At 50.5% G+C, this 23,164-nt stretch overlaps 2 protein-coding genes across 2 annotated transcripts in view; one reads left to right on the forward strand and one right to left on the reverse strand.

Annotated features, from left to right (window-relative positions):
• LOC116956757 (dynein axonemal heavy chain 2) overlaps positions 1–17,104 on the forward strand; it is a 464,532-nt gene extending 447,428 nt beyond the window's left edge. Inside the window, 4 exon segments of the mRNA XM_076057989.1 lie at positions 423–599; positions 4,555–4,629; positions 6,247–6,397; positions 13,099–17,104. Coding sequence (XP_075914104.1) covers positions 423–599; positions 4,555–4,629; positions 6,247–6,397; positions 13,099–13,253 — 558 coding nt within the window. The 3' untranslated portion in view covers positions 13,254–17,104.
• LOC142907956 (uncharacterized) overlaps positions 1–23,164 on the reverse strand; it is a 224,622-nt gene that overhangs the window by 166,012 nt on the left and 35,446 nt on the right. The gene's annotated exons all lie outside the window — the stretch shown is intronic.

Raw genomic sequence — 23,164 nt, forward strand, 5'->3', positions numbered from 1 at the left:
GACGGTGGTGGTGGCAGCGGTGGTGACGGTGGTGGTGGTGGTGGTGACGGTGGTGGCGGTGGCGGCGGTGGTGGTGGTGGTGACGGCGGTGGTGGTGGTGGCGGTGACGGCGGTGGTGGTGGTGGTGGTGGGTGGTGGTGGTGGTGGTGGTGATGATGGTGGTGGTGGCGGTGGTGGCGGCGGTGGCGGTGGTGACGGTGGTGGTGGTGGTGGTGGTGGTGTCGGTGGTGACGGTGGCGGTGGTGACGGTGGTGGTGGTGGTGGTGACGGTGGTGGTGACGGTGGCGACGGTGGTGACGGCGGTGGTGGTGGTGGTGGTGGTGGTGGGTGACGGTGGTGGTGATGGTGACGGTGGTGGTGGTGGTGGGTGACGGTGGTGGTGGTGGTGGTGACCTCCGCCCCTCCGTGTGAACGCGACGCAGGCGTACCCGTCGCTGAAGCCGCTGGGGGCGTGGACGCGGGACCTGGTGCTCCGTGTCGGCCACTTCTCCCGCTGGGCCCAGACGGCCCGGCCCCCGCTCCTCTTCTGGCTGCCGGCCTTCACGCTCCCCGCCGGGTTCCTCGCCGCCGTGCTGCAGGCCTCGGCACGGCTCAACGGCGTGAGCGCTTCGGCGGGGGGGGCGGGGGGGGACGGGGGGGGGGGTGGGGGGGGTGCCTGTCATCGTCGTCGTGATCGTAATCGTCGTGGTCATCACAATTGTCGTCGTCATCGTCGTCATCGTCGTCATCGTCATTATTATTCTCCGTTGAGAATCAACGTCTTGCGTGTGGAGTGTATGGCCACCGCTCTGAATGTCCACGTGACGACGACGATGATGATGACGATGACGACGGCGACGACAATGACGACGAAGACAACAATGACGACTATGATGACGATTATGACGATGATGACGACGATGATGACGATTATGACGACGATGATGACGACGATGACGACGATGACGACTATGACGATGATGACGACGATGATGACGATTATGACGACGATGATGACGACGATGACGACTATGATGACGACTATGATGACGACTATGACGATGATGACGACGATGATGACGACGATGATGACAATGATGACGACGATGACGACGATGACGACTATGATGACGATGACGATTATGACGACGATGACGACGACTATGACGATGATGACGACGACGATGACGACAATGATGACGACGACGATGACGACTATGACGACGATGACGACGACGATGACGACGAAGACGACGATGACGATTCTAAGCCGCCACTCCGTGTGAGCTGCGGCCACTCCGTGTGGTGGTCACAGCGTGGCTTCTGACAAAGCAGCAGCTCAGTGGGGCCTTACCCTGATGTGTGTGGAGTAGTGTACAGTGTGTGTGTAGTGTACAGTGTGTGTGTGGAGTGTGTGTGCAGTGTAGTGTAGTGTACTGTGTGTAGTGTAGTGTACTATGTGTGTAGTGTAGTGTACTGTGTGTGTAGTGTAGTGTGTGTGTGTAGTGTACTGTGTGTGTAGTGTAGTGTGTGTAGTGTACTGTGTGTGTGTAGTGCACTGTGTGTAGTGTAGTATACTATGTGTGTAATGTAGTGTACTGTGTGTGTAGTGTAGTGTGTGTAGTGTACTGTGTGTGTAGTGTAGTGTACTGTGTGTGTGTAGTGTACTGTGTAGTGTACTGTGTGTGGAGTGTAGTGTACTGTGTGTGTGGAGTGTGTAGTGTAGTGTACTGTGTGTGTAGTGTACTGTGTGTGTAGTGTACTGTGTGTAGTGTAGTGTACTGTGTGTGTGTGTACTGTGTGTGTAGTGTGTGTATAGTGTAGTGTACTGTGTGTGTGTATAGTGTAGTGTACTGTGTGTGTGTAGTGCACTGTGTGTGTAGTGCACTGTGTGTGTAGTGTACTGTGGAGTGTACCATGTGTGTGGAGTGTACTGTTTGTGTAGTGTACTGTTTGTGTGTACCGTGTGTGTGGAGTGTAGTGTGTGTGTGTGTACCATGTGTGTGTAGTGTAGTGTACTGTGTGTGTGTAGTGTGTGTGTAGTGTACTGTGTGTGTGTGTAGTGTACTGTGTGTGTGTGTAGTGTACTGTGTGTGTAGTGTACTGTGTGTGTAGTGTACTGTGTGTGTAGTGTACCGTGTGTGTGGAGTGAACTGTGTGTAGTGTAGTGTACTGAGTGTGTGTACCGTGTGTGTGGAGTGTACTGTTTGTGTAGTGTACTGTGTGTGTGTGTAGTGTACCGTGTGTGTGGAGTGTGTGTAGTGTACTGTGTAGTGTAGTGTATGGAGTGTACTGTGTAGTGTACTGTGTAGTGTACTGTGTAGTGTACTGTGTGTGTAGTGTACTGTGTAGTGTACTGTGTGTGTAGTGTACTGTGTAGTGTACTGTGTGTGTGTGGAGTGTGTGTGCAGTGTAGTGTAGTGTGTGTAGTGTACTGTGTGTGTAGTGTACTGTGTGTGTAGTGTAGTGTGTGTAGTGTAGTGTACTGTGTGTGTGTAGTGCACTGTGTGTAGTGTAGTGTACTATGTGTGTAATGTAGTGTACTGTGTGTGTAGTGTAGTGTGTGTAGTGTACTGTGTGTGTAGTGTACTGTGTGTGTAGTGTAGTGTGTGTAGTGTAGTGTACTGTGTGTGTGTAGTGTACTGTGTGTGTGTACTGTGTGTGTAGTGTGTGTGTATAGTGTAGTGTACTGTGTGTGTAGTGTACTGTGTGTGTAGTGTGTGTGTAGTGTACTGTGTGTGTAGTGTACTGTGTGTGTAGTGTACTGTGTGTGTGTAGTGTGTGTGTAGTGTACTGTGTGTAGTGTAGTGTACTGTGTGTGTGTAGTGTACTGTGTGTGTGTAGTGTACTGTGTAGTGTACTGTGTGTGGAGTGTAGTGTACTGTGTGTGTGGAGTGTGTAGTGTAGTGTACTGTGTGTGTAGTGTACTGTGTGTGTAGTGTAGTGTACTGTGTGTGTGTAGTGTAGTGTACTGTGTGTGTGTACTGTGTGTGTATAGTGTAGTGTACTGTGTGTGTGTACTGTGTGTGTAGTGTGTGTATAGTGTAGTGTACTGTGTGTGTAGTGTACTGTGTGTGTAGTGTGTGTATAGTGTAGTGTACTGTGTGTGTGTAGTGCACTGTGTGTGTAGTGTACTGTGGAGTGTACCATGTGTGTGTAGTGTACTGTGTGTGGAGTGTACTGTTTGTGTAGTGTACTGTTTGTGTGTACCGTGTGTGTGGAGTGTAGTGTGTGTGTGTGTACCATGTGTGTGTGTGTAGTGTACTGTGTGTGTGTAGTGTGTGTGTAGTGTACTGTGTGTGTGTGTGTGTAGTGTACTGTGTGTGTGTGTAGTGTACTGTGTGTGTGGTGTACTGTGTGTGTAGTGTACTGTGTGTGTAGTGTACCGTGTGTGTGGAGTGAACTGTGTGTAGTGTAGTGTACTGTGTGTGTGTACCGTGTGTGTGGAGTGTACTGTTTGTGTAGTGTACTGTGTGTGTGTGTAGTGTACCGTGTGTGTGGAGTGTGTGTAGTGTACTGTGTAGTGTAGTGTATGGAGTGTACTGTGTAGTGTACTGTGTAGTGTACTGTGTAGTGTACTGTGTGTGTAGTGTACCGTGTGTGTGTGGAGTGTAGTGTACCGTGTGTGTGTGGAGTGGAGTGTACTGTGTGTGGAGTGTACTGTGTAGTGTACTGTTTGTGTGTAGTGTACTGTGTGTGTTTTACCGTGTGTGTAGTGTGTGTAGTGTACCGTGTGTGTGGAGTGTGTGTAGTGTACTGTGTGTGTGTAGTGTACTTTGTGTGTAGTGCACTGTGTGTGTAGTGTGTGTGTAGTGTACTGTGTGTACTGTGTAGTGTAGTGTGTGTGGAGTGCACTGTGTGTGTGTGGAGTGTGTGTAGTGTACTGTTTGTGTGTAGTGTAGTGTACTGTGTGTGTAGTGTACTATGTGTAGTGTACTGTGTGTGTAGTGTACTGTGTGTGTAGTGTACTGTGTGTGGAGTGTGTGTAGTGTACTGTTTGTGCGTAGTGTACTGTGTAGTGTGTGTGTGTAGTGCACTGTGTGTGTGGAGTGTGTGTAGTGTACTGTTTGTGCGTAGTGTACTGTGTAGTGTGTGTGTGTAGTGCACTGTGTGTGTGGTGTGTGTGTAGTGTACTGTGTAATGTGTGTGTGGAGTGTACTGTGTGTGTGGAGTGTGTGTGTAGTGTACTGTGTGTGTGTGTACTGTGTGTGTGTGGAGTGTACTGTGTGTGTGGAGTGTGTGTGTGCTGTGTGTGTACTATGTGTGTGTGTGGAGTGTGTGTGTGTATGTACTGTGTGTGTGTACTGTGTGTGCGTGTGTGTGGAGTGTACTGTGTGTGGAGTGTACTGTGTGTGTGTGTGTGCAGTGTGTGTGCTGTGTGTGTGTGTACTGTGTGTGTGGAGTGTGTGTACTGTGTGTGTGTAATGTGTGTGTACTGTGTGTGTGGAGACGTCTTGAGTCTAGCTGGGGGCCAAGCAGGGCCAGGCTCGGGATTGCCGCCCCTCATGCCGCTGTTGGTGCCCCTCCCCTCGCCCCCTCCCCTCGCCCCGCCCCCTCCCCTCGCCCCCCCCGCAGATCTCCATGGACTGCCTCAGCTGGGAGTTTGTGGTGTCCACTGTGGAAGACAACAACATCCTGGTCCCTCCCAAGGTGGTGCACTCGCAACGTGTGGAGTGGACTCACACACACAGCACACACACAGTACACACACACAGTACACACACACAGCACACACACACCTTCACACACACAGTACACACACACAGCACACACACTCCACACACACAGTACACACACAGTACACACAGCACACACACTTCACACACACAGCACACACACTCCACACACACAGTACACACACACAGTACACACAGCACACACACTTCACACACACAGCACACACACACTCCACACACACAGTACACACACACAGTACACACAGCACACACACTTCACACACACAGCACACACACTCCACACACACAGTACACACACACAGTACACACAGCACACACACTTCACACACACAGTACACACACACAGCACACACACACACGTCACACACACAGTACACACACACACAGCACACACACTCCACACACACAGTACACACAGCACACACACTTCAAACACACAGTACACACACACAGCACACACACACACTTCACATACACAGTACACACACATAGCACACACACTTCAAACACACAGTACACACACACATCACACACACACACTCCACACACACTACACACACCACTGTGGAAGACAACAACATCCTCGCAACGTGTGGAGTGGACTCAGTGTGGAGTCGTGGTGTGTGGAGTGGACTCAGTGTGTGTGTGGAGTGTGGAGTATGGAGTCGTGGTGTGTGGAGTGGACTCAGTGTGTGTGTGGAGTGTGGAGTATGGAGTCGTGGTGTGTGGAGTGTGGAGTCGTGGTGTGTGGAGTGGACTCAGTGTGTGTGTGGAGTGTGGAGTCGTGGTGTGTGTGTGGAGTGTGGAGTCGTGGTGTGTGGAGTGTGGAGTCGTGGTGTGTGGAGTGTGGAGTCGTGGTGTGTGGAGTGTGGAGTGGACTCAGTGTGTGTGTGGAGTGTGGAGTGGACTCAGTGTGTGTGTGGAGTGTGGAGTGGACTCTGAGTGTGGAGTGTGGAGTGGACTCTGTGTGTGGAGTGTGGAGTGGACTCTGTGTGTGGAGTGTGGAGTGGACTGTGGTGTGAGTGTGGAGTGGACTCCGTGTGTGGAGTGTGGAGTGGAGTGTGGTGTGAGTGTGGAGTGGACTCGGTGTGAGTGTGGAGTGGACTCCGTGTGTGGAGTGTGGAGTGGAGTGTGGTGTGAGTGTGGAGTGGACTCGGTGTGAGTGTGGAGTGGACTCTGTGTGTGGAGTGTGGAGTGGACTCTGTGTGTGTGTGTGAGTGTGGTGTGGACTCTGTGTGTGGAGTGTGGAGTGGACTCGGTGTGTGTGTGTGAGTGTGGAGTGGACTCTGAGTGTGGAGTGTGGAGTGGACTGTGGTGTGAGTGTGGAGTGGACTGTGGTGTGAGTGTGGAGTGGACTGTGGTGTGAGTGTGGAGTGGACTGTGGTGTGAGTGTGGAGTGGACTCCGTGTGTGAGTGTGGAGTGGAGTGTGGTGTGAGTGTGGAGTGTAAAGATCGGCCTCTGTGGAGGAGGTCGTGAAGGACGCCGCCGCTGCTGCTACTGGGCAGCTGGAAGCAGACCCCCTGTGACCCCGTGACCCCCTGTGACCCCCTGTGACCCCCCCCCGGCTAGGACGGGGTGTGGGTTCGGGGCCTGTACCTGGAGGGAGCCGGCTGGGACCGCCGGGCGTCTTGCCTGGTGGAGGCCGAGCCGATGGAGCTCGTCTGTGCCATGCCAACCGTGCACTTCAAGCCCGTCGAGAACAAGCGGAAATCCGCCAGGGGTGACCACCTGCCACCACCGCTATCACCACCACCACCGCTATCACCGCCACCACCACTATCACCACCACCATCACCACCACCACTATCACCACCGCCACTAACATCTGTACCATCACCACCACCACCGCTATCACCGCCACCGCTATCGCCACTACCACCACTATCACCACCGCCAACACCACCACCACCACCACCATCATCACCACCATCACCACCACCACCACCACCATCGCCACCACCACTATCACCACCGCCACCACCACCGCCATCGCCACCACCACCACCACTATCACCACCGCCAACACCACCACCACCGCTATCACCACCGCCACTAACATCTGTACCATCACCACCACCACCGCTATCACCGCCACCGCTATCGCCACTACCACCACTATCACCAACACCACCACCACCACCACCGCTATCACCACCGCCACTAACATCTCTACCACCGCCACCACCACTATCACCAACACCACCACCGCTATCACCACCACCGCCACCACCGCTATCACCACCACCGCTATCGCCACCACTATCACCACCGCCACTAACATCTGTACCACCGCCACCACCACCATCTGTGCCACCGCACTACCGCCTGGTGCGTGACTGTGCGTGCTACCACTCGAGCAGTATGTGTGTGGTACCAGGCTAGGTACACAACTGTGTGTGTGTGGTACCAGGCTAGGTACACAACTGTGTGTGTGTGAGTGGTACCAGGCTAGGTACACAACTGTGTGTGTGTGGTACCAGGCTAGGTACACAACTGTGTGTGTGTGAGGGGTACCAGGCTAGGTACACAACTGTGTGTGTGTGTGAGTGGTACCAGGCTAGGTACACACAACTGTGTGTGTGTGAGTGGTACCAGGCTAGGTACACAACTGTGTGTGTGTGTGTGTGGTACCAGGCTAGGTACACAACTGTGTGTGTGTGTGTGAGTGGTACCAGGCTAGGTACACAACTGTGTGTGTGTGTGGTACCAGGCTAGGTACACAACTGTGTGTGTGTGTGTGGTACCAGGCTAGGTACACAACTGTGTGTGTGTGGTACCAGGCTAGGTACACAACTGTGTGTGTGTGGTACCAGGCTAGGTACACAACTGTGTGTGTGTGTGTGTGGTACCAGGCTAGGTACACAACTGTGTGTGTGTGTGTGGTACCAGGCTAGGTACACAACTGTGTGTGTGTGAGTGGTACCAGGCTAGGTACACAACTGTGTGTGTGTGTGGTACCAGGCTAGGTACACAACTGTGTGTGTGTGGTACCAGGCTAGGTACACAACTGTGTATGTGTGTGTGAGTGGTACCAGGCTAGGTACACAACTGTGTGTGTGTGTGTGGTACCAGGCTAGGTACACAACTGTGTGTGTGTGTGTGGTACCAGGCTAGGTACACAACTGTGTGTGTGTGTGTGTGGTACCAGGCTAGGTACACAACTGTGTGTGTGTGAGGGGTACCAGGCTAGGTACACAACTGTGTGTGTGTGAGTGGTACCAGGCTAGGTACACAACTGTGTGTGTGGTACCAGGCTAGGTACACAACTGTGTGTGTGTGTGGTACCAGGCTAGGTACACAACTGTGTGTGTGTGTGTGGTACCAGGCTAGGTACACAACTGTGTGTGTGTGGTACCAGGCTAGGTACACAACTGTGTGTGTGTGAGTGGTACCAGGCTAGGTACACAACTGTGTGTGTATGTGGTACCAGGCTAGGTACACAACTGTGTGTGTGTGTGGTACCAGGCTAGGTACACAACTGTGTGTGTGTGTGTGGTACCAGGCTAGGTACACAACTGTGTGTGTGGTACCAGGCTAGGTACACAACTCTGTGTGTGTGTGGTACCAGGCTAGGTACACAACTGTGTGTGTGTGTGGTACCAGGCTAGGTACACAACTGTGTGTGTGTGAGTGGTACCAGGCTAGGTACACAACTGTGTGTGTGGTACCAGGCTAGGTACACAACTGTGTGTGTGGTACCAGGCTAGGTACACAACTGTGTGTGTGTGAGTGGTACCAGGCTAGGTACACAACTGTGTGTGTGTGAGTGGTACCAGGCTAGGTACACAACTGTGTGTGTGTGAGTGGTACCAGGCTAGGTACACAACTGTGTGTGTGAGAGTGGTACCAGGCTAGGTACACAACTGTGTGTGTGGTACCAGGCTAGGTACACAACTGTGTGTGTGTGTGTGTGGTACCAGGCTAGGTACACAACTGTGTGTGTGAGTGGTACCAGGCTAGGTACACAACTGTGTGTGTGTGAGAGTGGTACCAGGCTAGGTACACAACTGTGTGTGTGTGAGTGGTACCAGGCTAGGTACACAACTGTGTGTGTGTGGTACCAGGCTAGGTACACAACTGTGTGTGTGTGTGAGTGGTACCAGGCTAGGTACACAACTGTGTGTGTGTGAGTGGTACCAGGCTAGGTACACAACTGTGTGTGTGTGAGTGGTACCAGGCTAGGTACACAACTGTGTGTGTGTGGTACCAGGCTAGGTACACAACTGTGTGTGTGTGTGAGTGGTACCAGGCTAGGTACACAACTGTGTGTGTGTGAGTGGTACCAGGCTAGGTACACAACTGTGTGTGTGTGAGTGGTACCAGGCTAGGTACACAACTGTGTGTGTGAGTGGTACCAGGCTAGGTACACAACTGTGTGTGTGAGTGGTACCAGGCTAGGTACACAACTGTGTGTGTGTGTGGTACCAGGCTAGGTACACAACTGTGTGTGTGTGTGTGTGGTACCAGGCTAGGTACACAACTGTGTGTGTGTGGTACCAGGCTAGGTACACAACTGTGTGTGTGTGGTACCAGGCTAGGTACACAACTGTGTATGTGTGTGTGAGTGGTACCAGGCTAGGTACACAACTGTGTGTGTGTGTGTGGTACCAGGCTAGGTACACAACTGTGTGTGTGTGTGTGGTACCAGGCTAGGTACACAACTGTGTGTGTGTGTGTGGTACCAGGCTAGGTACACAACTGTGTGTGTGTGAGGGGTACCAGGCTAGGTACACAACTGTGTGTGTGTGAGTGGTACCAGGCTAGGTACACAACTGTGTGTGTGGTACCAGGCTAGGTACACAACTGTGTGTGTGTGTGTGGTACCAGGCTAGGTACACAACTGTGTGTGTGTGTGTGGTACCAGGCTAGGTACACAACTGTGTGTGTGTGGTACCAGGCTAGGTACACAACTGTGTGTGTGTGAGTGGTACCAGGCTAGGTACACAACTGTGTGTGTGTGAGTGGTACCAGGCTAGGTACACAACTGTGTGTGTATGTGGTACCAGGCTAGGTACACAACTGTGTGTGTGTGTGGTACCAGGCTAGGTACACAACTGTGTGTGTGTGTGTGGTACCAGGCTAGGTACACAACTGTGTGTGTGGTACCAGGCTAGGTACACAACTCTGTGTGTGTGTGGTACCAGGCTAGGTACACAACTGTGTGTGTGTGGTACCAGGCTAGGTACACAACTGTGTGTGTGGTACCAGGCTAGGTACACAACTGTGTGTGTGGTACCAGGCTAGGTACACAACTGTGTGTGTGGTACCAGGCTAGGTACACAACTGTGTGTGTGTGAGTGGTACCAGGCTAGGTACACAACTGTGTGTGTGTGAGTGGTACCAGGCTAGGTACACAACTGTGTGTGTGTGAGTGGTACCAGGCTAGGTACACAACTGTGTGTGTGAGAGTGGTACCAGGCTAGGTACACAACTGTGTGTGTGGTACCAGGCTAGGTACACAACTGTGTGTGTGTGTGTGGTACCAGGCTAGGTACACAACTGTGTGTGTGTGAGTGGTACCAGGCTAGGTACACAACTGTGTGTGTGTGAGAGTGGTACCAGGCTAGGTACACAACTGTGTGTGTGTGAGTGGTACCAGGCTAGGTACACAACTGTGTGTGTGTGGTACCAGGCTAGGTACACAACTGTGTGTGTGTGTGAGTGGTACCAGGCTAGGTACACAACTGTGTGTGTGTGAGTGGTACCAGGCTAGGTACACAACTGTGTGTGTGTGAGTGGTACCAGGCTAGGTACACAACTGTGTGTGTGTGTGGTACCAGGCTAGGTACACAACTGTGTGTGTGTGTGGTACCAGGCTAGGTACACAACTGTGTGTGTGTGTGGTACCAGGCTAGGTACACAACTGTGTGTGTGTGTGTGTGGTACCAGGCTAGGTACACAACTGTGTGTGTGTGAGTGGTACCAGGCTAGGTACACAACTGTGTGTGTGTGTGGTACCAGGCTAGGTACACAACTGTGTGTGTGTGAGTGGTACCAGGCTAGGTACACAACTGTGTGTGTGAGTGGTACCAGGCTAGGTACACAACTGTGTGTGAGTGGTACCAGGCTAGGTACACAACTGTGTGTGTGTGAGTGGTACCAGGCTAGGTACACAACTGTGTGTGTGTGAGTGGTACCAGGCTAGGTACACAACTGTGTGTGTGTGAGTGGTACCAGGCTAGGTACACAACTGTGTGTGTGTGGTACCAGGCTAGGTACACAACTGTGTGTGTGTGAGTGGTACCAGGCTAGGTACACAACTGTGTGTGTGAGTGGTACCAGGCTAGGTACACAACTGTGTGTGTGTGAGTGGTACCAGGCTAGGTACACAACTGTGTGTGTGAGTGGTACCAGGCTAGGTACACAACTGTGTGTGTGTGTGGTACCAGGCTAGGTACACAACTGTGTGTGTGTGTGGTACCAGGCTAGGTACACAACTGTGTGTGTGTGTGGTACCAGGCTAGGTACACAACTGTGTGTGTGTGTGTGTGGTACCAGGCTAGGTACACAACTGTGTGTGTGTGAGTGGTACCAGGCTAGGTACACAACTGTGTGTGTGTGAGTGGTACCAGGCTAGGTACACAACTGTGTGTGTGTGAGTGGTACCAGGCTAGGTACACAACTGTGTGTGTGTGAGTGGTACCAGGCTAGGTACACAACTGTGTGTGTGTGGTACCAGGCTAGGTACACAACTGTGTGTGTGTGGTACCAGGCTAGGTACACAACTGTGTGTGTGTGTGGTACCAGGCTAGGTACACAACTGTGTGTGTGTGTGGTACCAGGCTAGGTACACAACTGTGTGTGTGTGGTACCAGGCTAGGTACACAACTGTGTGTGTGTGGTACCAGGCTAGGTACACAACTGTGTGTGTGTGTGGTACCAGGCTAGGTACACAACTGTGTGTGTGTGGTACCAGGCTAGGTACACAACTGTGTGTGTGTGGTACCAGGCTAGGTACACAACTGTGTGTGTGTGGTACCAGGCTAGGTACACAACTGTGTGTGTGTGAGTGGTACCAGGCTAGGTACACAACTGTGTGTGTGTGAGTGGTACCAGGCTAGGTACACAACTGTGTGTGTGTGGTACCAGGCTAGGTACACAACTGTGTGTGTGTGAGTGGTACCAGGCTAGGTACACAACTGTGTGTGTGAGTGGTACCAGGCTAGGTACACAACTGTGTGTGTGTGTGAGTGGTACCAGGCTAGGTACACAACTGTGTGTGTGTGGTACCAGGCTAGGTACACAACTGTGTGTGTGTGAGTGGTACCAGGCTAGGTACACAACTGTGTGTGTGAGTGGTACCAGGCTAGGTACACAACTGTGTGTGTGTGTGTGTGGTACCAGGCTAGGTACACAACTGTGTGTGTGTGTGGTACCAGGCTAGGTACACAACTGTGTGTGAGTGGTACCAGGCTAGGTACACAACTGTGTGTGTGTGTGGTACCAGGCTAGGTACACAACTGTGTGTGAGTGGTACCAGGCTAGGTACACAACTGTGTGTGTGTGTGTGTGGTACCAGGCTAGGTACACAACTGTGTGTGTGTGTGTGTGGTACCAGGCTAGGTACACAACTGTGTGTGTGTGTGTGTGGTACCAGGCTAGGTACACAACTGTGTGTGTGTGTGGTACCAGGCTAGGTACACAACTGTGTGTGTGTGTGTGGTACCAGGCTAGGTACACAACTGTGTGTGTGTGTGTGGTACCAGGCTAGGTACACAACTGTGTGTGTGTGTGTGGTACCAGGCTAGGTACACAACTGTGTGTGTGTGTGGTACCAGGCTAGGTACACAACTGTGTGTGTGTGTGGTACCAGGCTAGGTACACAACTGTGTGTGTGTGAGTGGTACCAGGCTAGGTACACAACTGTGTGTGTGTGAGTGGTACCAGGCTAGGTACACAACTGTGTGTGTGTGAGTGGTACCAGGCTAGGTACACAACTGTGTGTGTGTGAGTGGTACCAGGCTAGGTACACAACTGTGTGTGTGAGAGTGGTACCAGGCTAGGTACACAGAGAGAAGTGTTTCGTGGACGCATCCAGAACGTGGAGCAGATCGATGATCTTAGCACGTGTGGACCCCTCCCCCTCCCTCCTCCCCCCCTCCCTCCTCCCCCCTCCTCCCTCCCCTCCCCCCTCCACTCCTACCTCCTCCTCCCTCCCCCCCCCTCCTCCCTCCCCCCTCCCTCCTCCCCCTCCCTCCTCCTCCCCCTCCCCTCCCCCTCCCCCCTCCTCCCCCCTCCTCCCTCCCCCCTCCCTCCCCTCCCCCCTCCCTCCCCTCCCCCCTCCCTCCCCCCTCCTCCCCCCCCTCCCCCTCCCCTCCTACCTCCTTCCCCCCCTCCCTCCTTCCCCCCTCTTCTCCCCCCTCTTCTCCCCCCTCCCCCCCCTCCCCCCCCTCCCCCCCCACCCTCCTCCCCCCCCCCCAGGGCTGTATTCGTGTCCCTGCTACTACTGCCCGGACCGTGCGGGCAGCCCGGAGCGGCCGTCCATCGTGCTGGGCGTGGACCTCAGAGCGGGGTCACAGCCCGCGGACCACTGGGTCAAGCGTGGCACCGCACTGCTGATGAGCCTGGCCAACTGAAAAACACCACCACCACCATCACCACCATCACCACCATCACCACCACCATCACCACCATCACCACCACCACACCATCACCACCATCACCACCACCACACCATCACCACCATCACCACACCACCATCACACCATCACCACCACTACCACCACTACTACCCCTACCCCACCATCACTACCCCTACCCCACCACCACCACACCACCACCACCACCACACCACCATCATCATCACCACCACTACCACACCACCACCCCTACCCCACCACCACCACCACTACCCCTACCCCACCACCACCCCTACCCCACCACCACTACCCCTACCCCACCACCACTACTACCCCTACCCCACCACCACTACCCCTACCCCACCATCACCACTACTACCCCTAGCCCACCACCACCACTACCCCTAGCCCACCACCACCCCTACCCCACCACCACCACCACTACCCCTACCCCACCACCACTACCACTACCCCTACCCCACCACCACTACTACCCCTACCCCACCACCACTACCCCTACCCCACCATCACCACTACTACCCCTAGCCCACCACCACCACTACCCCTAGCCCACCACCACCACACCACCACCACTACCCCTACCCCACCACCACCACTACCCCTACCCCACCACCACCACCACTACCACCACCACCACCACCACCACACCATGACCAACACCACCACTACCACACCATCACCACCACCACCACTACCCCTACCCCACCACTACCACACCATCATCACCACCACCACACACTACATTATACACTACACTACTATACACTACACTACATTATACACTACACTATACACTACACTACATTATACACTACACACTACATTATACACTATACACTACACACTACACTACATTATACACTACACACTACACTACATTATACACTACACACTACATTATACACTATACACTACTATACACTACTTGACCGGGTTAACAGAGGGCTTTGTGATAACACAAATCCCTCTCACTACTAGATTCATGTTGAGTGTCTGTTCGTCTGGAGGTCGTTTCATTACTTGACCGGGTTAACAGAGGGCTTTGTGATAACACAAATCCCTCTCACTACGAGATTCATGTTGAGTGTTTGTTCGTCTGGAGGTCGTTTCATTACTTGACCGGGTTAACAGAGGGCTTTGTGATAACACAAATCCCTCTCACTACTAGATTCATGTTGAGTGTTTGTTCGTCTGGAGGTCGTTTCATTGCTTGACCGGGTTAACAGAGGGCTTTGTGATAACACAAATCCCTCTCACTACTAGATTCATGTTGAGTGTTTGTTCGTCTGGAGGTCGTTTCATTACTTGACCGGGTTAACAGAGGGCTTTGTGATAACACAAATCCCTCTCACTACGAGATTCATGTTGAGTGTCTGTTCGTCTGGAGGTCGTTTCATTGCTTGACCGGGTTAACAGAGGGCTTTGTGATAACACAAATCCCGCTCACTACTAGATTCATGTTGAGTGTTTGTTCGTCTGTAGGTCGTTTCATTACTTGACCGGGTTAACAGAGGGCTTTGTGATAACACAAATCCCTCTCACTACTAGATTCATGTTGAGTGTTTGTTCGTCTGGAGGCCGTTTCATTACTTGACCGGGTTAACAGAGGGCTTTGTGATAACACAAATCCCGCTCACTACTAGATTCATGTTGAGTGTTTGTTCGTCTGGAGGTCGTTTCATTACTTGACCGGGTTAACAGAGGGCTTTGTGATAACACAAATCCCTCTCACTACTAGATTCATGTTGAGTGTTTGTTCGTCTGGAGGCCGTTTCATTACTTGACCGGGTTAACAGAGGGCTTTGTGATAACACAAATCCCACTCACTACGAGATTCATGTTGAGTGTCTGTTCGTCTGGAGGTCGTTTCATTACTTGACCGGGTTAACAGAGGGCTTTGTGATAACACAAATCCCGCTCACTACTAGATTCATGTTGAGTGTTTGTTCGTCTGGAGGTCGTTTCATTACTTGACCGGGTTAACAGAGGGCTTTGTGATAACACAAATCCCGCTCACTACTAGATTCATGTTGAGTGTCTGTTCGTCTGTAGGGCGTTTCATTACTTGACCGGGTTTGTGATAACACAAATCCCGCTCGCTGTTGGGTGTCTGTTCAGCTGTGTGGAACCGGGCCTGGGCCTCCCCTGGGTCGGCTCAGCCTCAAACGAGTATATGGGGAGACAAAGGTGGCCGGAGAAGGGGGTGCGTGTGATTGTGTGTGTGTGTGAGCCACACGGCCGCCTTTGTCTCCCCGGTGGCGGCGTGTACTACACCACCACCACCACCGCTACACCAGGCACTCATTTGAGGCCGAGTCGACCTAGGTGTAGGAGACCCGGGTACCGGTTCAGATCATTTTCACCGGCGCTGGCGGGCGTGAGCGGGTCTCGAACTCGGGTCGCCGGGGTTCGTAGCGCAGCGTAGCGCTAACCGCTGCGCCACCGCTCCGCGCACACACACACGCACACAGACACACACACACACGCGCGCACAGACACACACACACACGCACACAGACACACACACACACGCGCGCACAGACACACGCACACAAAACACACACGCGCACACAGACGCGCGCAGACAGACACACGCACACACACACGCGCACACAGACACACGCAGAAAGACAGACACACACGCACACACAGATACACAGACACACACATGTGCACAGACACACACACAGATACATACGTACACACAGACACACGCACACACGTACACACAGACACACACACATGCACACACACATACACACACGTACACACAGACACACGCGTACACGTACACATGCACACACGTACACACAGACACACACAAGCACACACACGTACACACACGTACACACAGACACACATGCACACACAGACACACATATACACGTACACACACACATATACACGTACACACACACGTACACGCACACACATGACACAGACACACACGTACACAGACACACGTACACAGGCACACGTACACACACACACACACGTACACAGGCACACGTACACACACACGTACACACACGTACACAGACACACATGCACACAGACACATATACACGTACACACGCGCATACACAGACACACACACGTACACACAGACACACATGCACACGCACGTACACACAGACACGTGCACACGTACACAGACACACGCACACGTACACATACACACACGCGTACACACACACATACACATGCACACACGTACACACAGACACACACACACACGTACACACAGACACACACACACACGTACACACGTACACACAGACACACATGCACATACAGACACGCACACACGTGCACACACAGACAAGCACACACGTACACGCACACACATACACACAGACACGCACACACAGATACACACAGACACGCGCAGACATACACACAGACACGCACACACAGATACACACACACGCACACACGTACACACAGATACACGCACACGTACACACGCACACACAGATACACGCACACGTACACACGCACACACAGACACGTACACACGCACACGTACACACAGACACACATATACACGTACACACACACGCACACACGTACACAGACACACACGTACACACGTACACATGTACACACATGCACACACACATGCACACGTACACACACACATGCACATATACACGTACACACACGTAGACGTACACACATGACACAGACGCACACGTACACACGTACACAGACACACACACACGTACACATGCACACACACAACTGTTGGCGTGCTGTGTGATTCAAGACCCGCCCAGAGTGTTCTTGTTATTTTCCTTCTCGATTAAAGAACGATGGTCGATGTCGATGTGACTCGGTTCCTCTCATTCCCTGTGCCCGTGTCGATGAGTCCATCCGCCAACATCGCAACAACAACAACGCTCTATTGTACGCGGGGCGTGTGTACGTAATGGCTCCATAGAGGCGCAATGAAGCACCGTCATAGGGAGGCAACACTATTTACTAACGCAACTTGTAGTGACACTCGGATAGCAACGGGCGTGGCCAAGCCAGGCGGGCCACTGTTTGGCCACCCTGGCTCAGGTCAGCGTGGAGCCGCCCTATATGCACCTCGGCCTGCCCAGGCCACGCCCAGGTCGTGCCCAGGCCACGCCCAGGCCGTGCCCAGGCCACGCCCAGGCCGTGCCCAGGCCACGCCCACCTCGAACCCTCGAGAAGGCTCTGCTCTTGGCCACGTGACCACCAAGGTCCCCCTGGGGCCCACGGCCCCCACCTTGATCCGGTCACGCGTCCAGGCCCGGTTCGCACTACCTAGATTATAGTTAACTATAGTTAACTAACTACCTAGATTATAGTTCACTATAGTATAGTTAACTAACTACCTAGATTATAGTTCACTATAGTATAGTTAACTAACTACCTAGATTATAGTTAACTATAGTTAACTTACTACCTAGATTATAGTTAACTATAGTTAACTAAATACCTAAATTATAGTTAACTATAGTATAGTTAACTATAGTTAACTAACTACCTAGATTATAGTTAACTATAGTTAACTAACTACCTGGATTATATTTTGATTTAAAGCTTTCGTGACTGCAGTAATTCATATTCTTAGTTCTTTCGGTAAAGTCACGTTGAAGGGAAACAATAAAATAATAAAAAATATATAAAACAATAAAAATTCTCACGACGTTTCGACCATAACATAAACGGTCGTCTTCAGGTGTGTCGGTTTGAAGACGACCGTTTGTGTTATGGTCGAAACGTCGTGAGAATTTGTATTGTTATATATATTTTATTATTTTGTTGTTTCCCTTCAACGTGACTTTACCGAAAGAACTAAGAATATACCTAGATTATAGTTAACTATAGTTAACTTACCTAGATTATAGTTAACTATAGTTAACTATAGTATAGTTCACCAACTACTTAGATTATAGTTAACTATAGTTAACTAACTACCTAGATTATAGTTAACTATAGTTAACTTACTACCTAGATTATAGTTAACTATAGTTAACTATAGTGTAGTTAACTGTAGCTAACTATAGTATAGTTGACTATAGTTAACCAACTACACTTCCATCACACACAGCGTTGCGAAGTCGGCCACTATGGGATGGCCACCTGTGCTTTGAGCTGTGATAGCACGGGGGTGAAGGAGGTCCCAATCGAGGTCCTTACACGAACACAAATTCTTCATTTTGTTTTTTTCCAAGCCATGGCCAATTCGTTTGCACCCACATCGCCTGGAGAGTCTCTGCGAGTTCCTGGGCGACTTGCAAGCGCGACCTGGGTCCTAGAGTGAGCACGCTCTGGGGTGCCTACACCAGAGACAGGACACCTAGGGGGGCCGTCCATAAATGACGTCACGCGATTTTTGACACCCCCCCAAACCCCCACTCGCGTCACAAAGTCAGACCCCCCCCCCTCATATATGACGTCACAAAGCTCTGCCGCCACCCCCCCCCCCCCCACAAAAAAAATTTCCATTTTGAAAATAAAACATGATTCAAATCGCTTTAAACTATTGTCGATGTGTTTTCTGGGTTCTTTCGGTAAAGTCACCACGTAGAATGGGAATAAAACAATACAAATAATAACAATAAAATTGTCACGACGTTTCGGCCACAACACAAGTAGCCTTCCTCAGGTGACGAAACAGAACTGTCCGGAAGACAGCGCTTGAGTCTTCCGGACAAGCGCTGTCTCCCCGACAGTCCTGTTTCTTCACCTGAGGAAGGCTACTTGTGTTGTGGCCGAAACGTCGCGATAATTTTATTCTGTTACTAGCGGTAAGTACCCGGCGCTGCCCGGGCGAAAAAGGCAGCCTCACACACGTGGACTTACACACAGACATCGACCCACACACATAGAAACACATCGACTTAGACGCGCGCACACACGCACACATATGGTTAAACCCAGGATGGATCGTTAGTAGGCCAGCCTAAATGTTTCTAACCGGCGAAGATGTTCCATTAGGGGGGTGCACGTTTCGCAAGCGTAGAGAAGGGAGGGAATTACCGTGGCCGATAAGACCTGAAGCTTAGTGCGGAGCGACAGACCAGGTATCTTTCACACAGTGTAACGTAGCCGATGAAAATATAATGGCGCTCCACTGATATTGAGTGAGACTTCTGCTGTTAAACCGGAGCCGGTCATGAGCACACTGGCCAGGTATGGGAATCTCTCCAATCTCTGCACAACTGCCGTATCACCAATTGTGGGTAGTGGGGGTGGATTGTCCGATGGTGCAAAATACCCAGGCAGGTGCTTAGTTTTGGTGGGGCTGATGGTAAGGCCCAATCTCTTAGTGGCACGCTCCAGTCTCAGCAGCAGCGTCTCCAACTCCTCTGAGTGAGCAGCAATCACCAGAGCATTGGCATACATTACTTGGTTGAGGAATAGGGAGCCATCCCTTGACTGCAGCCGGGCATTGATCAGCCTCCCATTGTGCCATATGGTAATTCTTACAGTACAGCCATTGAAGGCTTCACGAACTACGTGGTCAAAATAGATGTTAAATAATGTGGGAGCCAGAGGACATCGCTGTCACACCCCAAGGTGTAGAGGGAATGGCTCTGGCTGATGGGCACGTAGTTTGACGCGGGGCCACTCACCATCATGAAGGTCCTTAAGGATCGTGAGCAAAGGGTGAGGAACTCCGAAAGCACGAAGTACAACCCAGAGGCCAGGCGTACTGATGGTATCATAGGCCTTGACCAGGTCAAAGCACACACATTCACTCACACGCACCCTTGGACCTACAGACACGCAAATAAATGGACTTACACTGACTCACATGGAGGCACGCACACAAAACGACTAACACACGCCCATGGACTGACACACACAGACATATCGACTCACACACACAAACACATGGACTTACACACACTCACATATGGACTCACACACGCATAGACATGCACTTTAGATGCACACACATGGAGTTACACACACATACATAGACTGACACACACATTGGCCTACACACACACATACACATATGGACTGTGACACACAGACATCTACTTTAAATACACACACATGGATTAACACACACATATCGACCCACACACACACACGTATTGACTTACACACACACACATCGAGTGACACACACACATATGGACTGACACACATACACATCGACTGACACACATAGACACACAAACGCACATTGAGCCATGCACACACATGGACTAACACACACAAAGCGACTGATATGCACACAAATGGACTGACACGCACACTTGGGACTGACACACACACACAAACACTTGGACGTACACACACACATTGGGCGCTGTCCGTTCGAAAAATGCACACATGGACCTACACGCGCACACATATGGACTCAAACACACACACACATATCGACTCGCACACACGCATCGACTGACACACAGACACACAAACGCACATTGACTTACACACTCAGATGGAGCCACGCACACACACATGGGCTAACACACACACACATGGGCTAACACACACACAGCGACTCACACACACATCGACGTGCACAGCAATCCTCGATGATGGCACAGCTATCAGTAAAGCAGCACTCCGTATGAGTAAATAGCGTGACGTGAGCAATGGAAACAATGGAAATGCATTGAAGAAATAAGCAGAAATAAGCGTAAATTAAAGAGCCGCAGCACGCACAGGTAAGTTGAGAAGCAGGCTACAGTCTAGATTACAGACCGCCAGTACGCCGAATCAATGACATAAGCATTGCCCCAGTCGACATTAAAATCTGCCAATACGGGCAGCAGCTGAAAAATCAGAATACAGTCGACATAAAAGGCTGTGGCAGTACACCGAGGGAGGTTAAAGAAGCGGGCAACAGATTATAGACCGGCACACACTCATAATGGGCAAAAGGGAAATTAGCAGTGTAGATGATAGAGTGGCAGAGCACTGGCGTGAATTAATCAGCAGGCCGCATCACAGACTGTGGCAGTACACCGTCACAAGCGTGATAAAAGCACAGCTAAAAAAAGGGAATGTTCATCAAGCTAATAATGAAAATTTAGTTTTGTGCACGCAAACATTATTCTAGATTTGAAGCATTCGTGACTGCAAGGATCCACACACTTTGGTTCTATTCGGTAAAGCCACGTAGGTTAAAAAAATAAAACAACAAAAATCACGACGTTTCGTCCCTTCACCTGATGAAGGCCACTTGTGTTGTGGCCGAAAGGTCGTGATTTTTGTTGTTTAATTTTTTTTACCTACGTGACTTCACCGAATAGAACCAAAGAGTATACAAACATTATTATTGTAATATCTGGCAACGTATTTGTTTCATAATAGTAAACAATGAACCCGAGTTGTTACCTGCACGCAAACATAATTATTGTAACATCTGCCAACTTATAAGTTTAATAATAGTAAACAATGAAGCAGAGTTGCTATGTGCACACAAGGAGTATTATTATAATATCTGGCAACGTATTTGTTTCATAATAGTAAGCATCGGACCAGAGTTATTATCTGCACACAGACATAATTGTTGTAAAATCTGCCAACCAATTAGTTTCATAACAGTAAAACAATGAACCAGAGTTCTTATGTGCACAAAGATTATTATTGTAATATCTGGCAACGTATTTGTTTCATAAGGGTAAGCAAGGAACCCCGAGTTATTTCACACGCAAACATTATTATTGTAATATTTGTCAACTTATTTGCTTTAATAATAGTAAACAATGAACCGGAGTTCTTAGCGTAAGAAGCAAGGAAATTTGTAACTTACCATAGGCCTGGTCAGGCCTAGGCCCGTGCCGAGCCCCCCGTCCTGGCTTACATTGCCGCGGCCGGGGGAGGTGACACGTTGGCAGGCAGGGCCACTACCCCCACACCCATCCCACCCACCCGTGCAATAATAATGGTATCTAAGCACTGTAATATTATTATCCACGGACTCTGTTGTAGAAACTAGACGCATCGTGTTGGGGCGGGGAGAGGGTGGCGAAGAGGACATGAGACTGTGAATAAAAATCCGCACCGTGATGTGTTTATTTATTGCATGTTCAACGCGTAAAATAAAATGTCCCCCGTGAGCAGGCGCATCACTTGGTAGGCTCCGCCCCGCCCCCCCCCCAGGCAATTGTCGTCAGTTGGTACGGTCCATGTGACGCAATAAGTAAATAATTAAAATAAGAATGCCACGAATTTGTTAATTAAACCACTTTAAAGTTGAGTGATGAGAAAACTGAATAGCCTATTCCCACCCCGGGGCTTAGGCCGTGCTGGCTGGCGAATTTTTTTGGACGTCAAGCCCACCGTCCGAGAGACAAATACCTCGCAAGCACGCACGCACGGAGATTTTTATATATAAGATTTTTTATTTTTTATTATTTTATTCTCATTCTACGTGGTGGTGACTTTACCGAATGAGCCCAGAAGGTGAATCCCTGCAAGTCACGAAAGCTTTAAATCGAAAATGTATTGTCAATGTAGTTGCGTATTTAATGTGGCGCTGCACTCTGATGCTGTAGGAGTGTTGTTCAAACAATTAGTGTTGTTCTAACAATTAGTGTTGTTCTAACAATTAGTGTTGTTGTTATAACAATTAGTGTTGTTGTTATAACAATTAGTGTTGTTCTAACAATTAGTGTTGTTGTTCTAACAATTAGTGTTGTTATAACAATTAGTGTTGTTCTAACAAACAGTGTTGTTCTAACAATTAGTGTTGTTCTAACAATTAGTGCTGTTGTTCTAACAATTAGTGTTGTTCTAACAATTAGTGCTGTTGTTCTAACAATTAGTGTTGTTGTTCGAACAATTAGTTTTGTTCTAACAATTAGTGTTGTTCTAACAATTAGTGTTGTTGTTCTAACAATTAGTGTTGTCCTAACAATTAGTCTTGTCCTAACAATTAGTCT

Source organism: Petromyzon marinus (assembly GCF_048934315.1).
Source record: "Petromyzon marinus isolate PM22_M1 ecotype Great Lakes invasive population chromosome 67 unlocalized genomic scaffold, UKy_Petmar_22M1.pri1.0 chr67_unloc.3, whole genome shotgun sequence".
Classification (NCBI taxonomy): Eukaryota; Metazoa; Chordata; class Hyperoartia; order Petromyzontiformes; family Petromyzontidae; genus Petromyzon; species Petromyzon marinus.